Raw genomic sequence first — 20927 nt, 5'->3', positions numbered from 1 at the left:
GTAAAAAAACACTTCAACTTACAAAGAACAAACATAAGCCCAAACCCAATATCATAGGAGAAAAAATGTATTCATCCTCAATAAAGGATTGTAAACAAATGTGAAATCATGTGCTTGAAAGTCTGAGCCAACCCAAAAACAAAAATCCATCCAAACCCACCATGATACAGTCCTAGACCAAACATCAAAAGCCCAGGTGAATCTCCATCAATGTCACACCATTACAAATTTATTATTATTTTTTGCTTTTACAACCTTTTTTTTTCTTCTTCAAAAACACAGGATGGCACTCTAAGAAACAAACTAAAAACAACAACACCAGAAAGTTTTGTGACATAAGAAGCAAACAATTGTTGATTTTCAAACAAGTAGCTTGGCTTCAAAAATAGCTAAGCACATGACACTTTTATCACCTTAGCTAGACAATTGTCAGTTGGTTTAGATACTGGCAAGCTAGTAATAGGACATTGTGGATTTATTCGCTCCAACCTATAACATTCACAAAGTATACTTTATTTTCATTTCAAATAATAAACATAAAATAATATTGATTAAATATTTTATTTACTATTTTCATTTTAAAATATTCAAAAGCCTATTTTATATTTTTTAAAAATTAAAAAAATATCCAAATACTATTTTTATTAGAGTGCCATATACTATCTATAATTTTAAATTACTGTCGCAACTGTATTTATGATACAAAATTTTACATTGCACGAAAATGTGGTCAACTGTATTTAGTACTAACCTGTAGTTAAGGAGAAAATAATGAAGAAATATGGAAATTTCAAGTTTGACTAAGTCAGCTCCAGGACAGAGCCTACTTCCTGCTCCAAAAGGAATGAAAGTCCCTGCTTTGGGAGTGTAATTCTACACATACAAATATCATTATGTAATTTTAAAAAATATTATAAATGGTCTAATTAAAATGTTTACAAAATATATTATGTTATGTATCAATCAAACTTACATCCCATCTAGATGGATTAAATTCTTGTGGATTTGGGTAATATTCATCACTCATATGAATAGCTCTTGCCCATATTAGCACTCTCCACCCTTTTGGTATGAGATAACCTATAAATGTTGGCAAATGGCATTGTGTTACCATAATAAAAGAAGATAGCTAGAATAAGATATACTACTCTATATAAATAAAAATAATATTTAAAAAATTGATATATTTAATTTTAATTAAATATATTAATTTTTTATACTATTTTTATCTATATTCTATTTTAGACGAAATATTTTAAAGATAAATATCGTTGTCATAGAATGTGAAATGAAATACCATTAAGGTTAACATCAGATGTTGCCTCCCGAAAAATTGAAAAGGCAATGTTGGCACATCGCAATGTTTCATTGATTACCTGTCAAGGTATTACAACATGCAATGTCTTCACATTTCTTTCTTGTCTTAATTAATATTCTAGATTTAGTTTTTTTCACAATGTATTAATATTATTATATGTATTTGCAATATATATGTCATTTTCTATTATACTACTTGTACACTTACATGAGAAAGATAAGTCATTTGTTTGACTTCATTGAGACTTAATCGCTTCTGGGAATCTGGTCTTGTCCTCAAGATTTCTTCCTGCTCTTCCTACAAGGTATCAATATATATATATATATTACCTCTGGCCTCACAATGTAAGTGTCATTTTTAATTTTTAAAGTAATATTAATTATGATTTTTAATTATATTTTTTAATTAATATTATTGTATCACTCTCAAGTTATATTATCCTTTAGTTTGTATTTATAATAATCAATTGTGAATATATCAGTAATTAATTAAACATAATATAATTTAGTAAATGGTTAAATAATTTTTTAGTTTTTATAAAATTTCAAAATTTCTCGATTTTATTCCCTATAAAAAAGTTAAACATTTTTTAATTCCAACAAAATTATTATGCAAATAGTTTTAGTCTTTGACATAATGTCAACATATATTTTTGAATGTTTTTTCACATACATGTTTAAAATATTTTAAGAAATCCTCCACAAGAAATGAGTTTAAAATTCGATTTTTAGATTCACATTTTTGTTGCTTTTATCTTAAATTTATGATATTTAAAAAATTCATATTTAATTCATCTCAATTTAAAATTCATATATTTTTTAGAAGGAAATTTTATAATATTCAAAACATACTTATAAAATATCATTCAAAAATTTAAAAGTTTAAAGACAATTAAATATGTTCCATTCCATCGAGGATTAAAACTTCTTGCGGAATAATTTATTATCGACTAAAAAATATAATTTTTTTACGAGAATTAAAAATAAAATTTTATAGTGACTAAAAACTTATTTAATCCTTAAATAAAATTACTATATTTTTTTTCATCTTATAATCTTTCAATAACATTTTACTCTATTCATATTTTACAAATTTGAATGATGGATTAAAAGCTTATATAATCTTATATTTTTTTGACACCAATAAATTATTGAATTATAAATTATTAGTAAAATTGGGACACATTGCATTGATATTAACAAATGTCTTCCTGAAAATTAAGAGTAATTAAGCAATTGTACTTAGTACTCAAATGTTAACTTAATTCACCTTGGCTTTTTTAAGGATGTGTGGATGCTGTGTAAGATGTATAACTGACCACATTAGACTAGTTGCTGTACTTTCATGTCCAGCAAATAAAAGCCCTATCAACAAGTCACTAATATCTTCATCTTCTAATTTTCTACCATTCTCATCTTTCACTTCCAACAGAATATCCATAAGATCTTTTTTCTCTTCCACTTGTTGACCATTTTTTATCATTAATCTCTTTTCATCCACAACAGGTTGAACTATTTTAGCTAGCTTCTTGCGTGCCTAGTATATCATGCAAAAATATGAAATCCACATATAAAGTGAGACATATTTTTATAAAAATTAAAAAAATGGAAATTATCATTAATTAAAGTGATTTATTTTACAGCAATGGTCATTGAGAAAATTTAAACTAGATTTGGTTTTTATTCTTTCTAAAATGAACTTTTGCCCCCTAAGTTTCATATTATATTATGACGATTTTGACCTCCTATTTTGATAATAGCAATTTTGACACTTTACCTTTGTCTCTTTTCTTTTTGTAAAAGTTAAGTTTCTTTAATTTTTGCAAACAATTGAGCGTGCATATATGAACTTTAATTAAATAAGTAAAAATATATGTTATCACATGATTGTTGTTCAAGAGTAACATTTGATCAACAAAATTTAAAAGAAAATTTACAAACACTTTTGCATGGTAGTATATTTTTAATTTTTTTTAATAAAATTTCTCGTATGCACATAAAAAATTTTAAAAATGAATCTACATCGACAATAATATGATCAAAATTAATACACATTAGTATTGATTCAATCAAAATAAAAGTAGTATGACTTCTGCAAAAAATAAAAATAAAATAATCAAAATTGTAATTTTAAAATAAAAGATCAAAATCGCCGAATTATAAAACTAGACTAGACGAGACAAAAGTGAATTTTACTCTGTTTTTTTTTAATGATCTATCATTTTAATTCATGACACAAATATAAATGTAATTTTTCTTTAGAAAAGTTGTTGATTTTATGTGCTGCAACATGTCATATCAATTGTTATATTCAATGTTACACGTGCCAATTGGATCTTTGTTTTGACACATCATCTTTTTATTAATGGTCTCAAAATTTACAGAAACAAAATTAAAACAAAATAATTTATCGAGATTAAAATCAAATCTGTATACATTTGAATGATCTAAAATTACATTTAAATTGAAATAATATTATATTTGATTATTTTTATAAAATATAATTAATTTATGATTTAATCAATAAAAATTGATTTAGTTCATAAATATAAATCAAATACATTATTTTTTATTAATCAAATTAGATTTTAAATATCTCTTATGAAGTGACAAGAAGAAGTAAATAACAAAATCTTAGAAAAATCACAATTAAAAAACAACTGAAAAAGTAGAAGCATATATTAAATTGAAATTAAGTTAAAGGGAAGAACCTTGAGTGCTTTGTGGAAAGTGAATCCAGGTGCATTGATGGGAATGGAGTACATGCCATTATACAAATCAGTAAAAGAACTTCCAATGCTTTTAATAATGTTGTCATTAGAAGTTCCCATGAAAACATGGACAATGGCTTTAAAGGAAACTTTCTTCATCTCTTTCAAAAACTCAATAGGATGTTTCATGCTAGACAATTCTTCTAAGGAATTGACCACAATGTCCTCGAGACGTTCTATATACATTGCTAGTGCCTTGTGACCAACAATGGGAGATGTAATTAGTCTTCGAAAATGTCTATGTTCTTCCTTAGATACATCAATCATTGGTCTACATCGTGCTAACTCTTTGATGGATTTTGGATAACCAAGTTTAAAGTTCTCATCATTTGAAATCACTCTCTTACCCATCTCAGGCTCACATATTATTATACTTGGATTTCCAAACAAGTGTGTCTTGTAGATACCATTTCTTCCATATCTAAAAATTTAAAAGCAAAGTAATTAAATCAATATTATATATGCAATAGAAATATATAGTATTATAAAATATAAATAAATAAATTTAAAAAATTAATGTATTTAATTTAACATTTAAATTAAATATATTAATTTTTCAAATACTATTTTCACTTATAGTTTTTTTATTGAGATAATATAATGTATGAAGAAAAAAAAACATAGTGAGAAAATGAAATTAGAGACTTGAGAATAAGATTGGTAATGAATGAATCAGGTTGGCCTGATGAGAAATCTTGAATGAAAGTAAATAGATTCCCTATTAGAGGCCATCCCATGTGACCAGGAGGCAAAGGGTAGTCTTTGTTTCTTAGTTTGAGATTATAATACCATCCATTCAAATTCTTCACTATTTTGTTTACAAAAATGTAGCATGCCAACAAAGTGCCTATACACATGTAAACCCATTCCATTTTCATTTTTCTAATGTCTTTTGATGTTTCAACGGATTAATTCATCTCTTTATATAAAAGTTTGTTGCTCGTGTATGGCCCCATAGTCAGGGGTGTTTGCACTACATACTTATTTTTAAAAATTTAACAACATTTTTAAACAAAATTTATAAAATTAATTATCATCTTTAATATAATACAAATTTTATCATATTCGCAACTTAAATATTTAAATCAATTCATATTTTCATTATTTATTTAATGAATTTGATATTGTTAGATATGAAAATATGAATTTATTCAAATATTTGAGTTATGCATTTAATAAAATTTGCATTATATTGAAAATGATAATTAATTTTATGAATTTTGTTTAAAATTTTTTATGAATTTTTCTAAACAAAAAAGATAACATTGTTGATATTTAAAAACATAAAATATCAAATTGTCACTTAAAACTAATAAAAATGGCTATATCAGAAGAAAAAAATGACTAAAACGTTAATTAAAATTAAGTTAAGAGACCGCAGATTCTATTTAGTATTTTTTAAATTATATTATTATTTAATAATTTTTTATTACAGAAATTAAATTATTCATTTAATTATAGTCAGAGATTTAATTATTTATTTTTAATTATTATAAAGGATCTTATTATCTTTTTTTATAAAAAAACACAAATGAAAAAATTAAGTTGATGAGTCATCAAATAAAATAACAAAAAAAATTCCAATTTTATAACTGTGGTTTACATAAAGACTAATTTGATCTAATTTATTTTTTTTTATAAATTAAAAAATACTTTTCTTTTTTTTAATAATTAAAATAGATCTTTAAAAAATTATTTAAATACTAAAATGGACTTTATTCAATTTTTTAAAAACAAACTGGTCTAATTAAAAAACCTTGTTGTATTATTAAAAACTCGGCGAGGTGCACGAGCATCGACTTTGTGTTATTACAAAATTGTTGAAATTCTAACTTTCTCGGAAATAAAAAGAAGGAGCTCCATCGTAACTTTGTATGTCAGATTGATTGATATATGGTCGATTATATCACTCTTTTCAAAACAAAGTAGAGGAAGAGAAAAATTAGTATAAGAGCGATTATTTTAATAATCATTTGGCAAGTGTTTCCAGTAAAATTTAAATTATTATTCTTGAAACTATAAAATTAAATTTTTGTTGTTGAATTAATATTTTATTAATATTAATATTAATATTTATATTTATATCTATATGAATATTTATTTTTCTTAGTAATCAATTAAGATAAGTAAGTAAAATAAAATCAAATAACACATAATTGAATGTTAAATAAACTTTCATCTCATAATATAAATAAAAATATGTTAAAAAAGTAGATGTATAAGATACAAAATTTAGATCATATATATTTATTTTTGTTAACTTATTTTTATTTATATTATGAGGCAGATAAGATATATTTACTAAACCAATTTCATATCAGTTCAATTTGTGTCACTCAATTTCGTTAAATTTGTTTTAACTTTGAACATTCACTAAAATAAAACACATTTCTAATATTAATAGGTGAAATGAAGATTTTAAGAGAAATTATAAAAGTGAAAAATGATAGACTTATTGATTAATTATATAAGAATTTTTTATTCTTTTCTCTAAATGAATAATGTTAAGAATTTCGATAACCGTTGCTTTGACAGAAATGAATTTTTTTAACATTAAAATTAATAAAATTATATCTAAGAACAATAATAGCAAAAATTAAATGTATGACTTTATTATTGATTGAAAAGTAAATACTAAAAAAATGGATTATAAAAATTTAGTAAAAGATTTTGCATCTAAAAATGTTTGAAATAAAAATTAACTAAATTTTATAAAAGACCTCAATGTAGAATTCACTTTAAACATCTTTCGGTGTTTGATCGGCTTTGGTTGCAAATAAATTTTATTGAAAATTATGATTTTATTTTTATTTTTTCTTTGCACAAGTCATAATTTATTGATACTGAGAGATGTTTTTCTATCACAAACTGATTCGGTTGATGATTAAAAGGATATCAAATAAACGATAAGATGAAGAATTCAAATTCAAATCCGAAAAACTAACAACTAATTTTTTTATAATATTTGCTTAAAAAAATGTGAATCGTTATTTTATTTCATTTTCCTTGTTTGAATCATATGGTTCTCGTTATTATTTATATATTAGAAGAGATAACAAATAAAGCATCATTGAAATAAGAAGAAAAAAACAAGAAGAATGATGTCAAATTAATACACTAATTACAAACTTATTATTATTTTCTTTTGCAAACTTATTATTCATTGCTTCTTCTAAACATAGACATAGTAATTAACCAGCAAACTAAAAACAACAATAACTAGAAATGTTTATGACTCCCATAGGACACAGGAGACATAAATAAATAATACATTTAACGATACATAAACAAATAATTTAGATACTAAGTGGATTAATTTGAAAGTAGCTAAGCATGTGACACCTTTACCACTTTAGCGAGACAGTTGTCAATGGGTTTAGATACTGGCAAGTTGGTAATAGGACATTCTGGATTTATTCGCTCCAATCTATAAAATACATAAATTAGTAGGAAACAAAAAATCAAATAATGTCACTCACATCTAAGATGTTTACTTTAGCCTTAATTGTCGTGTTTATCCTTATTTTTATTTTAAATCGACCGTTTTAATTTTTGAGATTTTTAAATTAAAAAATAAAATATTTACTATATTTTAAAAATTATTATACGATACCAAACTATTTAAATGTATTATTTATTTTTATATCGTTAATTAAATTATAAATATGATTTTTCTTTTTAAGAATTAAATTTTATAATATTTTATTTTAATATTATAAATATTAACCATCTTATCGTATTATATAATATATTATTTAAAATATACTATGTCATTAATTTTTAATTAAAAAAAAATTTATTATTAAAACAGATAAAATAATTTCGTAAATTACTAAAAATAAATCTTTACTTTAATGAAAAATGTTAAGCACTTGTTTATTTAATTTCTAATAATATCTTTAATCTTACTTTAAACTCTTACTATATGTGGATGGCCATAGTAATATTTAGTTACGAATTTCCATCATTTTTTATTATGATGAATGACCGGAAGTTAACTAAAGATAATGCATTTCTTAATAAATTCTGAAAACATTGTTTTGATATTTTTTTGAAATTCAAAAGTATATAATTTAATTAATACAAAATATATTTTCCAAAATAATGTCTTCTTTAAAACTTCTTTCATTTCTTATTATAAGCAAAAAAATATTAGCTTTTTTGTTTTTTATTACAAACAATTTTGATTAATTTTTCAATTTTTACTTTTACCATTCTTTTAATACCTTTCATTAAATTTTTGTAATAATTTTCTATATATTAGTTGAATTAATCAAGAAATTTTTTTAGGTTGTTCAATTTTAGGTAGAGGGTGGTAAATAAAAAAGTCAAAAAAAAAATGAATAAAGAAATTTTTATAAATATATATGTTTTTTTATCGAATCAAAAGTTTTTATTTATACCGTGATTTTCTTAATAAATGTGTAATTAGTTAAATTCTTCTATAATAAAAAATGGAGGGAGTACTATTTATTTCATTAATGAAAATGAAGTTTAAAAAACTTCCTTAATATATCTTTATTTCATTTTGGTTTGTATTCGCCGTTTATTTTAAGACTAGATAAGTTTTTAGTCTCTATAAAATTTTAAAATTTTATTTTTAGTTAATGTGAAAATAATCACACTTTTTAGTGCCTTTAAAATTATTTTACAAGTTATGATAGTATTTCTTTAAACGAAACATTCTTCAACTTTTAAATTTTTAATGGTTTTTTGCAAGTATGTTTAAACATTATTAAAAGTTCATCAATACAAATTTCCAATTTTTTAAATTATGATGAATTAAATATAAATTTTTTAAATATCATATAGTCAAGATAAAAATACTAAAAATATGGACTTAGAAATTTAATTTTAAACGCATTTTTTATAGAATTTTTTTTATAGTGTTGTAAATATGTCTGCAAAAAAAATATTTTAAAAAATATTTTGATGTTCAAACTTGAACTAAAACTGTCCGTATAATAATTTTGTAGGAATTAAAAAGTGCGATTTTTTTTAAATGAACTAAAAGTGAAATTTCAAAATGTTATAGATACTAAAAAATTATTTAAAAAATTATTTTATTAATGATATAATAAGTGAATTGATTGAAAACACTAAAAATAAATGGATCCTAATATTGTTGGTATTTTGGGTTGAATATGAACTCTCAATTAACCTACTCCATTTTTTAAATCTTCTATCCCAACAACAATCTACCATTATAACTCCTATTGAGAGTTAGTACGATCCAACTACTTAAAGAAACTATTATTGTAAGAATAAGAAGGTCAAAATTGAAATAAAATAAGAAAATTGTGCTAACCTGTAATTAAGGAGAAAATAATGAAGAAATATGGAAATTTCAAGTTTTGCCAAGTCACCTCCAGGACAACGCCTACTTCCTGCTCCAAAAGGAAGGAAGGTCCCTGCTTTGGGAGTGTAATTCTACACATACAAATATCATTATCATTATTCAATTTTAAAAATTCTAATTAAAATGTTTACAAAAAATATATTATGTTATATATCAATCAAACTCACATCCCATCTAGATGGATTAAATTCTTGTGGATTTGGGTAATATTCATCACTCATATGAATAGCTCTTGCCCATATTAGCACTTTCCATCCTTTAGGTATGAGATAACCTTTAAATATTCATCAAATGACAATAAGCACTTTTTGTTAATGAAATCACATAAATATATATATACTTTTCCTTTAATAATTGAAGATAGATAAAAATAGATAGTTGAATATATGAAATGAAATACCATTGATGTTGACATCACATATTGCCTCTCGAAAAGTTGAAAATGCAATATTGGCACATCGTAACATTTCATTGATTACCTGAAACATGGTATTACAAAATTTAATGTCTTCTCATTTCTTTGTCGTGGTCTTAACATTATATATTGTCTTTTTAGCAACATATTAGAGATTAATAATATTATATTCACATCAAATATATGCTATTATCCAATATTCTTACATGAGAAAGATAAACCATTTGTTTGACTTCATTAAGACTCAATCGTTTTAGGGAGGTTGGTCTTGTCCTCAAGATTTCTTCCTGCTCTTCCTACAAAAATATAATAATATAATATTCCATAGCCGTGTTTAAGAATTTTCATGTATTTTCTTTTTGGTAGATAAATTTTCATGTATATTAAGAAAATTAGAAAATGAATAGGCAGTGTAAAATTTTATAATTATTGTTTTGGTTTCGAAATTATTATTTTATTAACTATTGGATATTAGCCAATGTCATAAATACAAATATTAAGTATAATAACTTTTATACACACAATATTAATTTATGAATGAATGAAATTAAAATAAAATAATTTTAAGACATAAAATAAATTTAAAAAGATATACTCAAACTTTAAGAATCATTTTAAAACTAATCTTTACAACACTTACAATTCAATTAGAGGATCTGCATGACTTGTTTAAATTGTTTACCCAAATCAATTCAACACATATTTCATCCAAAGTCGTTCAACAACTCGATTAAATTTAGATTTGATTTGAGTAATGAATTTTAACTTTTGTGTTTGCAAAGTAAATCCTTTGGAAAAAAAACTGTATTTTTTTTAACATTTGTTAATAAAAATTAAGACTTTTATGTATTGATGCAAAAATATTTCAATTAAATTCAAGTGTTGAAACTGAAATGGTCCTTCATAAAAAAATTAAATTCAAGTGTTCATATTGATTTTCTAGTTTTTTTTAGTTGTTTCATTGAATTAAGTCCTTCATAAAAAAATTCTACCATCAATTTTCTTGTTGATGTGGTAATAGACAATTAAATTAAAATTATAAAAGTTGCGACACATAATAGAAATTAATTAATTAATGGATTTTTATAAAATTAAGAGTAAAGTTCATATACCTTGGCTTTTTTCAGAATATGTGGATGCTGTGTAAGATATGTAACTGACCACATTAAACCAGTTGCTGTACTTTCATGACCAGCAAATAAAAGGCCAAGCAATAAGTCACTAATATCTTCATCTTCTAATTTTCTACCATTCTCATCTTTCACTTCCAACAGAATATCCATAAGATCTTTTTTCTCTCCCACTTGTTCACCATTTTTTATCCTCAATCTCCTTTCATCCACAACAGATTGAACTATTTTGCCAATCTTCTTGCGTGCCTAGAATATCATGCAATTAAACGCACAAAAATTAATTTGTTAGTAGAAAAATTCAAACGTCCATTTAGGAAAAAATGTTTCTGAGCACCATTTCTAATATGGACTTCTCAAAAATGTCTAAGAGTGGATCCTTATTATTTTTAGTACAAAATAATTTTTATAATGATAAACATTAGAGAACAAATTTTATTAAAATTTATTAAAAATAGTGAGGTCCACCTTTGGACTAAGACCATATTAGATAAGTCTCATTTCAACTTATTAAATATAATTAAATATATATGCATTGTGATTTTGTTGAATTTCTAAAATGTAATTTTAAAAAAAAAAAATTATGTTTAAACACTGGTATTCTACTAAACTCGCTGCGAATTCAAAGGCATGCTTTTTATATAAAATTTCAAATTTTCATTTTAAATCCCTGTAAAAAAATCACAATTTTAAATCTTTATAAAATTATCCTACAGTTTTAGTCTCCGTTGAAACGAAACATATGTTTAATTGTCGTTAAATTTTAAAATTTTTGAATGATTTTTTGCAAAGATATTTTTGAAATATTATAAAATATTTATTCACAAAAACTTAAAAAAATTTAACTTGAGTTGAATTAAATATGAATTCTTAAACATTGTAAACTCAAGATAAAAATAATAAAAATTTAGATTTAAAATCACTTTTTTTTAAAAAAACTTTTACAATATCGTAAACATGTCAGTAAAAAATTATTCAAAATATATGTTGAAATTCCAATATAAATTAAAATTATTTGCATAATAACTTTGTAAGAACTAAAAAATATTATATTTTTTCAACTTATTTAATGGTGTATGTGTGTGAAAAGTACTAAAGAGATTATAACGATGGACACAAAGCTAGTAGTAAAATGATTTATTGAGATAAAATGAAGAACCTTGAGCGCTTTGTGGAAAGTAAAACCAGGTGCATTGATGGGAATAGAGAACATGCCCTTATACAAATCATTTAGTGAACTTCCAATGTTTTTAATAATGTTCTCATTAGAACATCCCATGAAAACATGGACAATGGCTTTAAAGGAAACTTTCTTCATTTCTTTCAAGAACTCAATAGGGTGCTTCATGCTTGACAATTCTTCTAAGGAATTGACCACAATGTCCTCGAGACGTTCTATATATATTGCTAGTTCCTTGTGACCAACAATGGGAGCAATAATTACACGTCGAAAATGCTTACGTTCTTCATTAGATACATCAACCATTGGTCTACATCGTGCCAACTTCTTTATTGATTTTGGATAACCAAGATTAAAATTCACATCATCTAATAGCACTCGTCTACACATTTCAGGCTCACAAATTATGATACTTGGATTTCCTAACAAGTGTGTCTTGTAGATGCCATTTCTTCCATATCTAAAAATTTAAAAGCAAAGTAATTAAATTACTATTATATGTATGCAATAGAAATATATGATATTATATACTTTCTCCATAATGAAATATAAATAAATAAATTTGAAAAATTAATGTATATAATATAATATTTAAATTAGATACATTAACTTTTCAATATCATTTTTACTTATATTTTTTTGTTTTGAGATAATAAAATGCATGAAGAAAAAAAAACATAGCAAGAAAGTAAAATTAGAGACTTGAGGATAAGATTGGTAATGAATGAATCAGGTTGGCCTGATGAGAAATCTTGAATGAAAGTAAATAGATTCCCTATTAAAGGCCATCCCATATGGCCAGGAGGCAAAGGGTAGTCTTTGTTTCTTAGTTTGAGAGTATAATACCATCCATTCAAATTCTTCACTATTTTGTTTACAAAAATGTAGCATGCCAACAAAGTAGCTATACACATGTAAACCCATTCCATTTTCATTTTTTTAATGTCTTTTGATGTTTCAACGGATTAATTCATCTCTTTATATAAAAGTTTATTGCTCGTGTATGACCCCATGCATAGCTAGGGGTGTTGGCACTACATTGGTTATCTGGTCGCAAATTTTGATTTTTTAAATTAATTTCATAGTTGAATGTAAAATAATTTATTTTATATAAAGATAAGTTGAATAATAAATTAAGTATCAAAATTTTAGACTTAAAATTAATTATTTTCTCAAAGGAAAAATTAGAATTAATTCTACTTGAATGTAAATAAATATGTCAAAATTATAAACATAATTTTTAATTTTTTGATAGATGATATATTTAATGAAGTTTTGTCATTTTTTTTACTGTTTTATATACAAAGCAGAATTAATAATTTAAAAGTAGTGTATATAATAATAATTGAAAAGTAGAATTGAAAAAATTAGTTAAAATTATATTAAAAATTAAAAATAATATTCATTTTTTTTAAAAAAATTGTTAAAATAAAATTAATTATAAAAAGATGAAATAATTTAGTAGAAAGTAAAGAAGACAAAAGAAAAGTTTGTTCAACTACTCCCATTACGGAGATTCTAATTTCAATGTCTTTAGCTATATTAGTGAGAGCTTCAATTTGCGGTTAATCAATATGATCTTAATTATTTTTCCATTTTTGTTGGTATTATCGGACATCGAGGTAACTTGTTTGAATTGATTAATGTTGACGTGCCGTAATGAGAACATGATCAGAAATTTGGTCTCAACTCTAAAGTTAGGCTTTGATTGATCGGATAAGAAAAATGTAAAGAGAAAAAATATAGAAACTATAAAGAGAAAAATGTGGTTAGATAGAGTATTGTAGTAACTAGAGATAAGGAAGTAAGAAATAAAATGAACTTATTTATTGTTTGATATAAAAGAAAAAAATTAGTGAAAGAAGTCGATTTTCTCTCTTTGTTTGGCAGATTTGATAGAAAGTGAGAGAAATCTAAATATTTATATAAAACATTATTATTTATAAAAAAATTAAGGGATGAGAAATTATTAATAATGGTAATTAATAGTTATTTTATATCTACTTTTTTAAAGTTACAATGTTAAACTTTTACGACTAATTTGATAACGTGACAATTAGTGTAAAATATTTTAATTTATATGAATGTGAGGTTACCTAAGCCCTACTATAAGTGAGTAGTTAAGGATATATCATTTTGCAACACTTCACAGTGGCACTACTTGAATCTGTTATGTTTTTGTGTGTTCTTTGTGATTGTAGGATCATGCTTAAGATTGTTATATGCTACTTGATTGTGAGATGCTTCATGTGATGCCATGATATACATGTTTGATGAGCTCTAATGTCATCCCCACTATAAAGGTGAAAGAAATACACATTTGGTTATTAATATGTCTCTTTATTATTTTTATTTTTATCTTAAAAGGGAGATTAAATATCACCATAAATAATTCATACAACTATGAAGTTTTGAGTTCGAATTCAGAACAAGACGTTCAATTTAATAATGTCAAATTGTAATAAACTAATTAAAATTTGTTGTACAACCAATACATAAGACAAATATGTGTCACTAATCAATTAATTCAAATAAGATATTTCACTAATCAATAAATTAAGAGATAAATATGTATTATTATTTTTTTTATAGGAAAACCATGTATATTATCATTTTATCTATTGAAATCATACTAATTATAATTTATTATGCAAATCAAACAAAAAAAACAAATGTTAGTTATTAACTAATTAGTTTAAAGGTGGTCAATCATAAATCACTTAATTAAGAATGAAATATGTATTTGATTGTTAGCTTATCTTTTGATATTTTTATAGAACAAAGTGAAAAATTTGCAATACACTGATTAAAATTTATTGTACAAATCATACACGTAAAAAAATATTTGTCACCTATCAATTGAAAAACTATATTATTTGATAAGAGAAATTTTAAAAAAAATAACATTAAATAGATAAACTATATCATTTATACAATAAAATTATCATAATAACTAACAAGAGACTCGAGTATTTACATGAGTTCAATTTTGTAATTCAAAACATGTCTAGTGAATAAAACAATTAGTTAAATACTACATCACAGCAAGAATTGAAGGATATACCTAAGGATATTTAACCCTTAGTGTTGTTCCATCAAAATTTTGCTAAAGAATGGTACTATGCAAGTCCATGTCCACGGGGCATTTTGTTGGAACTGGAGTTTTCAACGTCCTTGAGGTCGTAAAAGTGGGGAGCTATCTCCAACAACCATTGAGGCTTTATCTCTGTGACCTGTCTCATATATTCCTTGGATGTGAGTACTAGTTCATGATATAAAACACATCTAGGAAGAATTTCTGCCAGCCCCGAACTAGGATGTATGTGAACAGTCTGTTGATGTTTAACCATTCGATAAGTACCATTCTTTTGTAGTCGGGCAGAGTGTGGGAAATATCCAGATGTTATGGACTTCTTGATGGCATCAAAGTCATTGGAATTTGAAGTTAGTTCAATCTCAACCCTCTCCAATAGACCAGCAAGTTGATCACGGATATCCCTAGCATGTTTCATACTCCTTACCTGTATATAATTCTCATAACACCATTGTGTTGAATAATTGTTCTCCTTCCATGAATTATAGACCTTCAGATGAGCTATGTGATCACCAATATTTCCAGTGTGAAAATTCATTCTTGCATTGTCTGCATGTACTTGTTTATCCTTTGGACGGTAAAATATTGAGTTGCCAACAGAAAGCATGGCAGCAATGGAGATTACCTCATCAGAACACTTGTACTTTTCTGAAGCAACAATCATTTTTGACAACATAGGATCAAGTGGGAACTCTGCCATCCGTCTGCCTACCTTAGTTAATTTGCCACCCACATTTAAAGCACTTAGTGCATATAAAAGCTCCAAAGCTTTCTTTATGGCATCAATTGGTGGAGGATCCATAAATTCAAAATTAATCAAGTCTTCAATACCAAGACATTTTAAAGTTAAGACTACATTAGCAAGGTTTGTTCGTTGTATTTCAGGTGGAGTGTTATCATCCAAATCATTTTGAAAACTGTATGCAGTATACAATCGGAAGCATTTACCAGGACCTGTTCTTCCAGACCGACCAGCTCTTTGCATTGCTGAAGCTTTTGAGATGGGAGTGACTAGTAAAGACTCCATTCCAGTCCTTGGATTATAACATTTCATCTTAGAAAATCCTGGATCAATGACATATTTGATCCCATCAATTGTCAATGAAGTTTCTGCAATATTGGTGGCAAGGATAACCTTTCTAGCCCCTTCAGGTGTGGGCTCAAATATTTTAGCCTGTAGTTCAGTTGGCAGGTTGGCATATATAGGGCATATTATCAACTCAGCTATTTTAGTCCCCAAGCCTCTCATTCGCTGCTTCAGGATTTCTTCTGTTGTTTCAATTTCTTCCTGACCAGTAAGGAATACCAATATATCTCCAGGAGGTTGAGTGGCATGGATCTGAAGCGTCGTGACAATAGCAGCATCCAAGTAGTCAGCTTCTGGTGCTTTGGTGAAGTGTATTTCAACGGGATACCGTCTCCCTGGAATTTTGAAAATTGGAGCACAATCAAAATAGTTACTGAACTTCTCTGCATCAAGAGTAGCACTTGATATCAACAACTTAAGATCAGGTCGTGCACGAGCAACATCCTTAACTAATCCAAATAAAATATCAGTTGAAAGTGTTCTTTCATGAGCTTCATCCACCATCACAACACTATAACTTTCCAGCTCAGGCTGGGCAAGGAATTCCCTCAACAACATTCCATCTGTCATATATTTCAGAACAGTCTTCTCTGACGTGCAATCTTCAAAACGTATGGAGTAACCAACCTCATGTCCTAGTTTAACACCCATCTCTTGAGAAACTCGGGCAGCAACACTCATAGCAGCAACACGCCGTGGCTGAGTACATGCAATCATTCTTCCATTCTTTGTGTAACCAGCTTCATGGAGATATTGGGGAATCTGTGTAGTCTTTCCGGAACCAGTTTCACCAACAATTACAAGTACTTGGTGATCATGAACAGCTTTGAGAAATTCATCCCGAAAAGGATAGATAGGTAGCTTTTTTCTCTCCTCATGAAGTGCCTCTAAAACTGAACTCTTAGCTTTGGATTTTTCCAATGCAAGCTCTTCTTCATAATCAAACTTATCTCCATCCATCACTGCTGCCTTGATAAAATCAATTTGATCCTCAAACACAAATTGATAATCGTCACAAACTTGTCTTTTATCTTTTGAACCAAATTTCAGTGTTGCCTTTCTAATTTGATGTTCCTCCCAGACCTCTTCTTTCTCAGCATTTGGATCACTGTAACGTTGCATCGCCACAGAAAACCTCTTTTCTTGATTAACACCACGCTGATCATCATAAGCTTCTGGCATTTTATATTCATTATTCGCCCCTTCTAGCCCCTTCTTCTTTGAAAGTACGTCATATATAGCTTTCTTGTGCCTAAGATCATGGTATTCTGCTTCTGAAAGCTTAACTCCATCAAATAGATATTGCTCATCTTCAATGCCATCTCTGAGTTCTTGTAATTTTTTTTCCTCCCTTTTCTTCAAGTACTCGTGCCTTGAAACCTTTCTCAATGTTTGAATATCCTCTGCATTAGATCTTGTTCGACTTGCCTTTGGTTCAGTCAATTTGCGTGTTCTCGCTGACTCTCTTTCTCTCAAATGTTGCTCTAGTTCCTCCTTCTCTCTTTGATCTTTCAACAGTTCTTCTTCTACTGACTCTGAACCCTTTGTTTCATTACAGGAAGAAGTTATTCTCTTAAATTCCCTCTCCTTTTCCTCAACTTCAACTGCACTTGTTCTACTTCTCTTCCTTAAATCCATATCTTCAACGAAGGTGGACCTAAAAACAGAAAGCACAGAAATTAACCAAAATATTAAAAAATTAATGAAAATTATGATTTATTAATAATTAATAATAGTTATTCCTCATTAAAAAAAATAGTTGTTCCACTCGAGTTCCAACCCGCCTTGCTCCGCCCCCATTCTACCTCAGCCCGCACCGACTCAACCCTGATTCGTCCCCACTCATCCCCAATTTCCCCGCTCAACCCCAATTCGCCCCTGTCCACCCCACTTTTATTTTTCCTAATTCAAATTGACTTGTAGACGGTAGTATATCTTGTAACATTCAAGTCATGTTGGGTTTTAATCCAATCTCAAAACCTTGCAAATCTTGAGGTAACATATAAGAAAAATTAGTATTTAAAATATTTTCTCAATGCATGTAAAAGGATGTTTCTAAAGAATTTGATTCTAGAGGGGTGTATAATCTAATAGAAACAGGATAGAGAGACTTTTATCTATCTTTTATAAAATAAACTCATGCAGACACTTTCAGCATAGAATTACAATATACACAACTAAATCGGCATTGAAGAAAATAACTTGCCTCACAAAGCTGATGTGAACGCCGAGACTTCAACAAGGGCCGAGCGAAAGATGAAGAATGGTGATGAGAGTGTTTGTTTTTTTTTTGGTCAACTACTCTCACTCTCGTTGTCTTTGTTTTTAACCGTTAGGGTTTGTCTGTGAATTTTATTTTGGAACGGAAATATTTTGTAAGATAAAGTCTATTTATTAAATAAGATTGATTTTGATTTTATATTTTTAGAAATATTTAGTTAAAAATAACAGAAATTTATACAATAAGTTATAAAAATTATTTTAGATTTATATATTATCAATTAAAAATTACATTTTAATAATCAATAATTTATATATTTATTATTAAAGATTCTTACATGATAAAAATCATATCTTTTTTGAAAAAATATCTCTCAAAAATAATATTTATGAATCTTTTTTTAAAATAACTTTTTATTTTAATTACTTTTAAAATAACTTAACTAATTTTTCATTTTAAACTTTATTTTTGAAATATAACAAAAAATAATAATACTATAAAAATCATTTTGAGAAAAAGAGGTAACATACGTTCTAATATCACGTTGTTCTTTTATTTTTATTTTTATTTTTTTAAAAATATTAAAATATAGATTTAATCTTTTTTAAAAAGTTCCCTTCAAAATTCTCAAAAAACAAACTCGTAAGTACACTAGAAAATGAGACTCAACTAATAAAGACTTCTGCCAAGAGACAAGTAAAGTTTGGTCACGAGTTGTTTAACCTATGATTTAAATTCAAGTTATCTCAAACGATTTGTTCTTAATTAAAACTCTTTTACCACTTAAGATCAATTATTTGTAATATAATTGTCATAAGAAATGAGACTATGAATTATTACCCTTTAAATTTGTATTTTAAAAGTGTTTTTTAGAATAAAACTTGAGAATATTAGATTAGTATAATGATCCCACTTGTGTTTTGAGAAGTTTTAATAATAGAGTTACATTTCAAGTTGACACTAGTGTGATTTAGTGAAATGACATGGTAATAAAATATAAGCGTAAAAAAATCACACAAGAATTATTTTGGTTCACTCCACGTATGATAATTCAATCGTCACAACTCCTCGTGAGACTTTCACAAGTAAGTTGAACAATCTCGCAACTTAATCTTCTTCATTTAATCACACTTATTATTATTATTATATTTTTTCTTAGAGTGGGAGACTTATTATTATTATTATTATTATTATTATTATTATTATTATTATTATAAATTCATCTCCCTCAAACACACATTTAAAATCAAGCTTATTAAGTAAATGTACAAAATCAAGTTCTTCATAACTTCAAGAACATAAAATACATCTTTAAGAGTAATTGTCTTTTCATAAATGAATTCAATTTCTATTGTTCATTTTCCTTTGACTTAAACAATTGAGACATTTTTCATGTACAAAATGCTTCCATTTTCTTCATCAATGTTCTTGAATGGTTCTTTATTTTTGCACATCGAAATAGATTTAGGTATAATAGACTTGAAATGTTGGTTGTTAATGCGACTGTCTTGGTTAATAGGTTGAGGAATGACCTTTTAAGCAAGATAGTTGATTTCTCATCGTTATTAACAAAATTAATAACGCGTGAATAGCGACAATGATGATGTTGATGTTAACATGAATACGTATAACTGGATAATAAAGTATATGAGAAAGTGCTTGATGAAATATAACCCAACAATTTAATATCACTCTTAAATTTACATGATGTTTGTTGTTTTTCTTTTATCTAATTTATATTAATGAGAAAAATCCTCATACCACTTCACTTTAAACCACAACTTTTTTGAACGACTAGATATTGCACAAGTCCCTATAGATACAATAACTCATATACTTACTTTTGATATAACCAAGGTTTCAACAAAATCTTCATTATGTATTAAAACTTCTTTTATATGCTACAATTCATAAACAAATACACTGTAAATGTCATTAATAATTTAGTTATTATTTAATAAATCATCAGCCTTAATATCATCTAAAGAAAGAGAATGTGCTACTTCCTCACAATGTTCCTTTGGAAAGAAAGTAACAAATAATTTTTTTTTACTCAAGTGTCAAATAAATCTGAATAAAAAACTTCGTCATAAATCTTATAAATTTTTTCTTGATTAGAAAGGGAGAATTATTGAATAACTAGGTTGAGTAGGGAATTTGATCAACAAAATAAATGTCAACAACACGATGAATACTAGCATGATGACATACTTATTGTGCCCTCAATTTATACATTGATTGAGGGCATCAATGTTTTTAAGGGATATAGTTCTTAACCATATGCTTAGCAACTGCATTAGTTTCCATAATTTGAATTTGTTCATGGCTATAAGAGTATTTCTTAAATTAATAT

General features: G+C 26.1%; 3 protein-coding genes across 3 annotated transcripts; all 3 read right to left on the bottom strand.

The window, feature by feature from the left end:
• LOC101496150 (beta-amyrin 11-oxidase-like) lies at window positions 1-4966 on the bottom strand. Its single transcript, XM_004510205.4, has 8 exons — window positions 4734-4966; window positions 4029-4509; window positions 2588-2854; window positions 1526-1615; window positions 1298-1376; window positions 974-1080; window positions 752-873; window positions 1-489 (listed from the first exon to the last, which is right to left on the bottom strand). Exons 1-8 carry the CDS (start codon window positions 4964-4966, stop codon window positions 390-392), a joined length of 1479 nt encoding a protein of 492 aa, XP_004510262.1. The 3' UTR covers window positions 1-389.
• Window positions 4967-7197: 2231 nt separating this feature from the next.
• LOC101496479 (beta-amyrin 11-oxidase-like) lies at window positions 7198-13107 on the bottom strand. The gene is made up of 8 exons (XM_004510206.4): window positions 12875-13107; window positions 12152-12632; window positions 10975-11241; window positions 10069-10158; window positions 9848-9926; window positions 9615-9721; window positions 9397-9518; window positions 7198-7515 (listed from the first exon to the last, which is right to left on the bottom strand). The coding sequence occupies exons 1-8, from the start codon at window positions 13105-13107 to the stop codon at window positions 7416-7418; spliced, it is 1479 nt and encodes a 492-aa protein (XP_004510263.1). The 3' UTR covers window positions 7198-7415.
• A 1937-nt stretch (window positions 13108-15044) lies between these two features.
• On the bottom strand, window positions 15045-18701 carry LOC101496815 (pre-mRNA-splicing factor ATP-dependent RNA helicase DEAH1-like). Its single transcript, XM_027337141.2, has 2 exons — window positions 18560-18701; window positions 15045-18010 (listed from the first exon to the last, which is right to left on the bottom strand). The coding sequence occupies exon 2, from the start codon at window positions 17989-17991 to the stop codon at window positions 15292-15294; it is 2700 nt and encodes an 899-aa protein (XP_027192942.1). The 5' UTR covers window positions 17992-18010; window positions 18560-18701; the 3' UTR covers window positions 15045-15291.
• Window positions 18702-20927: the final 2226 nt, after the last annotated feature.

This window comes from Cicer arietinum, chromosome 7 (genome assembly GCF_000331145.2).
Source record: "Cicer arietinum cultivar CDC Frontier isolate Library 1 chromosome 7, Cicar.CDCFrontier_v2.0, whole genome shotgun sequence".
In the NCBI taxonomy this organism is placed as follows: domain Eukaryota; kingdom Viridiplantae; phylum Streptophyta; class Magnoliopsida; order Fabales; family Fabaceae; genus Cicer; species Cicer arietinum.
Note: the sequence above shows the minus strand (reverse complement) of the source record. Positions and strands in the feature narration are given on the sequence as shown.